Source organism: Bos grunniens, chromosome 11, assembly GCF_055505025.1.
Source record: "Bos grunniens cultivar Pamir isolate PY7600 chromosome 11, Bosgru_T2T1.0, whole genome shotgun sequence".
Taxonomy (NCBI): domain Eukaryota; kingdom Metazoa; phylum Chordata; class Mammalia; order Artiodactyla; family Bovidae; genus Bos; species Bos grunniens.
The window spans coordinates 14,280,810-14,286,149 of NC_141175.1; the positions used below are offsets into that span (position 1 = coordinate 14,280,810).

The following is a 5,340-nucleotide window of genomic DNA, read 5'->3' on the forward strand; positions in this document are numbered from 1 at the left end:
GGCAAAACTTTGGCAAAAATTTTCTCCTGGATTCTACCATATAAATTCTCTATAGAATTCCCAGTGTAATTATAGACATTTATTTTTAGAATATGCATCTTGATTCAGTTCCCTGTGCTTTTCTTAATCACTTTAGTCCAAGTGTCATCTTGGCTGTGCATTAGAATAAGCTGCCAACAGTGTGTTATTGTTAAGATTTTGAAAAACCATAAGAAGCATTTCTCTGTCATCTTCTCCATTAGATTAGCCAGCATTTTGAATATCCTTACCTTAAACTTTGAAGTTGAAATTTATAGCTCTAGAAAAAAATTATTATAAACTTTGAGAGTGAAACTAAGGAGCGATGGCTAAAATATATATTATTACTAACTATAAAACCATTCTAGTACTTCTGTCTAGTTCTGACAATTCTAGTATTCTTGATATATGCATCAGAAACTTTGAGAAGATACAGCTTTAAAAAATGTTATTTTAAAAAATAATATGAAAATTTTAAAATTGTTATTTGCTCTAACACATTCAAAGAGCAAATAAATTTGCAGTCAAATTTTCTTTTTTTTTAAAGAAGGAACATATGTATCAAAGTAAGGGATCTTTTTGCCTATTCATAACTATAACTCAATAGTATAATTGTAAAAGATGACACTTCCTACTCATGACTTAAAAGACCTTTGGTGCTTTGAAGACAACTAAGATGATGGTGCTCTAGTGTATTGCCAAATTCTAAGGCTTATGAAACAGAAAGAGACATAAAATAAAGCTAAAGCAAAAAGAAGTTTGTTCAAAAAACACAGATGGTTACAACAAATAGCACTTGCTGTGTCCATGTCTGGAACTCACTGGTTTCAGGAAAAGCAAACAGAAAAAAAAACAAGCAAAGCAAGTGGCTGGAAACAGGGAAGTGTGGTGGGTACCAGCAACAGGCAAGGTCTTTGGCACAGATTTCCACAGGGGAATCTCTGACACTGGTGCCATTTGGTTCTTCGGAGTGAGAAACTGAGAAGGTGAGGTATTGTTACTTAGAGAAGAAGGTCTCCCTCCTGGAAAATCTCCCAAGAGCCCCCTTCATGTCTCTGTTCCTCAGACTATAGATGAAAGGGTTCAGCATGGGCGTGACCACTGTGTACATCACTGAAGCAATTATGTCTTTGTCATTGGAGTTGTTTGATGATGGGAAAATGTACAGAACCATAATTGTCCCATAGAATAGGAAAACCACAGAGAGGTGGGAGCCACAGGTGGACAAGGCTTTGTAAATCCCTTTGGTGGAAGGGACTCTTAGGATGGAGACCCCGATGCGGACATGAGAGACTAGGATGCCAATTAGTGGTGTGATGATTCCCAGTGCCCCCACAGTGAAGATGACCAACTCATTGAGGGAGGTGTCTGAGCAGGAGAGCTTAAGCAGGGCAGCAAGATCACAAAAGAAATGAAGGATTGTGTTATCAGCACAGAAGGACAGCCGGGCCAGGCTGAGAGTGTGGGACATTGCACTGCTACAGGAGAAGATCCAGGACACAGCCACTAGTGAAATACACAGGTTTCCTCGCATGATGGTGGTGTAGTGGAGAGGGTGACAGATGGCCACATACCTATCATAGGCCATCACTGCAAGAAGAAGATTGTCAACACAACCCAAAAATATGAAAAAATACATCTGTGTTACACGCCCTGCATAGGGGATCGATTGATCCCGAGTATGCATGTTTATCAGCATCTTAGGGACAGTGACAGATGAGAAGGAGATGTCAGTGAGGGCCAAGTGGCTGAGGAAAAAGTACATGGGGGTGTGGAGGCGAGGGTCCAGCCTGATGAGCAGGATGATGAGCAGGTTGCCCAGCACCGTGGTCAGGTACATGCCCAGGAACAGGGCGAAGAACACGCCCTGCTGCTCTGGCCGGATGGGGAGCCCCAGGAGGAGGAACTCGGACACGCTGCTCTGGTTCTCCCTCCTCATGCTCCTCTCCTGTCTGCTGCGGATGAAGGAGAGGGGGAAAATGTCAGAAGCTTTGACCACACTAGGATCTCTAATTTATTCTCGGAGAAAAAGAATTTTCTCCTAAATTCCTTTTATCACCTAACGTTGCCAGAGCAAGCGACACATCCTCAATCATCAATATGATTCCTTTTGATGAAAACCAGAGCAAATTCATTCTTAAGTTTTCTTTTTAATTAACCATGTTTCTGGCTTTAAGCTTTTGACTGGAGATATAGGAATAAACAGGTCACACAGGACCTCTTCTCTTTGGATACTAACCCTCTAGGGAACACCTGCCAAAGGACTGACTAACATTATGGACCTGAAGCCAGATTCCTCATGTTGTGATCCTGGCCGCACCTCTTTTTAGATATATGACTTGGGATACTAAATCTCTCTTGGCCTCACATGTGCCTCTATAATGCAAAGACACCAACATCACACATTCATAGAGTTAATAAGAGCATTCTGTTGCTGCTGCTGCTGCTAAGTTGCTTCAGTTGTGTCCAACTCTGTGCAACCCCATAGACGGCAGCCCACCAGGCTACCCTATCCCTGGGATTCTCCAGGCAAGAGCACTGGAGTGGGTTGCCATTTCCTTCTCCAGTGCATGAAAATGGAAAGTGAAAGTGAAGTCGCTCAGTCGTGTCCAACTCTTTGCGACCCCATGGACTGCAGCCCACCAGGCTCCTCCATCCATGGGATTTTCCAGACAAGAGTACTGGAGTGGGGTGCCATTGCCTAAAAGAGCATTCTAATTCAAGGCATATTAATATCTAAGAACAATGTCCTACATAAAATACATACAAAATTTCCTCAATTATTTTTTATGACAGGACAAGTATCCAAAAAACTCAATATTAAATTCAAGGATTTAATAAAACAGTATTATGAGATGGTCGGCACAAAGGTCCAGGAAACTGGCCTAAAATTTGCATCTATCTGAGTGCTCACACAATAAGGTGAACTGAGTTCAGATATCACTGAGGTCAATTCTCTGGTAGAACTTGTCTTAATGCATGTTTATCTTCTGGCCAAGAAACAAACCTTCTTTCTATACATGTATTTCCATCCATTTCTGGTTTTTCATGTTGTCTCAGATCTGGATGTTCATAGGTAGGAAGACACCTGAGATCTGAGATCTGGGGTCTGAGAGCTGAGAGATACTGAAGGATGGAGAGTCTATTAGAATTCAGTTACCTGACTGACCGTTCACTATTTCCCAATATTGATCCTCACACTGGATAATTACTGACATTTAATGAACAATATGTCAGACTAATACATTTTTGGAAAATAGCCTCACTAAATTTTGTCAACAGTCCTAAGAAGTAGGTGTTATTAAACTTCATTGTAAACATACTGAGAAGCAGTAGGAAGCTAGCATGATCATATAGTAACTTCTATAGTCACAATTCTCTCTTGTGTTTTTAAAAATTTATTGGAATCTCTGCTCTTGTGACTCTACTATTTCTCTTTCTCTCTAGTTAGAATAGGCAGGATCTTAAGAAATGTTATTTCAGGATTTGAAGGATTCTTTCTGCTTAGATAACTGTCAACACTCATATTCCTGCAGCCCTTTAGTTTGTAAATGGCTTTTATTTGCCTTCAATTTTGTTCAGTCCATCAATGTTTATTTGTATCTGGAAAATAGAGAAGACAGTAATTTTTCCCATCATTTTACTAACAAGAGTAGTGAAATAAATTAAATAATCTCACATAGATACTGTATAGTGGAGCCTGGTCTCAAAGGTTGATTTTCTGATAATCTTTTCACTAGAGCGAGAACCCACTCATTTATTTTTATGGGTGGTAGAGAGGCAACATTTAAATGTGAAATGTGAAAAGTTAAAGTAAAAAGGTAACATATGCTTGGGAGAGAAAGATAAACATTAACATCGTGTAAGAATCTCTCACTAGATGCTTGCTCCAGACCAGGAAGTTACTTGAGGTCATTAATTGATTCAGTTCATAGGGCAGAAGAAGGGTCCAGGCTCTGGACCATTCTGCCAAGGACTGCCTTTTCCCTGAAAGTTGCTAGGTCGGACTTAACCCAGTATCACAAAGATCTCCTGGAGGAGAACCAGAGCACATAATGAAAACAAGGAGCTGGGAACAATACAGAGGTGGTGCTATGATTCCATCAACACCACGTGGAAAGAGGTGGCCAGGGAATTGCTCAGTAATAAAGAGAGAAGTGGCAATCTGGGGGATTGCAGTCTGGAGAGGATTGGGAGAGAGCCTATGGATGGGTCTAATTTTCCTGTCTTCATACCAAATTTTTTTCCTGAGAAGTAGAGAAATGGAGGGTCAGCTGTCTCAGCCTCCATGAGTCTACAACTTACTATTGAAAAAGAGCTTGCAATGTGTCTAGAATGTCTGAAGCACCTTACACACAAGATCTTTCAGCAATCATCAAGATTCCATTGACAGTAGAGGATGCTGAGCATCACCAAGGCCAAATCCAAAGCTATTAAGTGGGGAAAAGACAAAGATTTGAGTGTATACATATGTGACGCCAGAAATGAGCATTTTGTTTCTAAAATGTATTACCAAAATTGAAGAAGTGTGTCAAAAGTATTTGGTTTCCAGTACTGTTGGAATATTTACATCACTGACAAATGGATGCCAGAAGTTCCTCAAAGTGGGCTTCCTTTGGAGCTGCTTGTGTGATTCTGGTCTCATCCAAATGGAGAGCTAAAATATGAGACCATTATGCACACACACACACACGCACACACCTGTATCTTCTGTGTGAAGTAAGTCAAGATGTGGGTGTTGTTGCTTTTTTTTTTTTTTTTTTTTTTGCACAAAGGCACTCACACAGTATCACAGACAAATACCTGCCAAATGGATTTTATTTTTCTCTAACTTGGGCTTCCCAGGTATCACAATGGTAAAGTATCTGCCTGCCAATTCAGGAGACCCGGGAGACCCAGGTTCAATCCCTGGGTTGGGAAAATCCCCTAAAGTAGGAAATGGCAACCCACTTCAGTATTCTTGCCTGGAAAATTCCATGGGCAGAAGAGCCTGGTGGGCTATAGTTCATAGGGTCACAAAACAGTAAAAAATGACTTTGCACACACATGCACACACACACGCTCAAACTGTTAATAGGTGAATACAGTCAGGATGTGAGTCAGCTTCAAATCTATGCAAAACTCACAAACTAAATGCACATGTACAGTACAGCTACACACAGAAAACTCTCAACCATCCTATACCACAGTCATTGTAGACCAAGAAGTCATACGTATTCAAATCATGAGTTATGCACAAGGCCTTACATTCAGCACACAAGCAACGAATGGAAGTAAAAGGAGCACACACTGATAGGAAATTTCCAGCTTCTCTAGAATTCC

General features: G+C 40.7%; 1 protein-coding gene across 1 annotated transcript; it reads right to left on the reverse strand.

Annotated features, from left to right (window-relative positions):
- Positions 1-1,015: 1,015 nt before the first annotated feature.
- Positions 1,016-3,201, reverse strand: LOC147362613 (olfactory receptor 1J4-like). Its single transcript, XM_086323364.1, has 2 exons — positions 3,184-3,201; positions 1,016-1,963 (listed from the first exon to the last, which is right to left on the reverse strand). Exon 2 carries the CDS (start codon positions 1,955-1,957, stop codon positions 1,016-1,018), a length of 942 nt encoding a protein of 313 aa, XP_086179490.1. The 5' UTR covers positions 1,958-1,963; positions 3,184-3,201.
- Between the last annotated feature and the right edge of the window lie 2,139 nt (positions 3,202-5,340).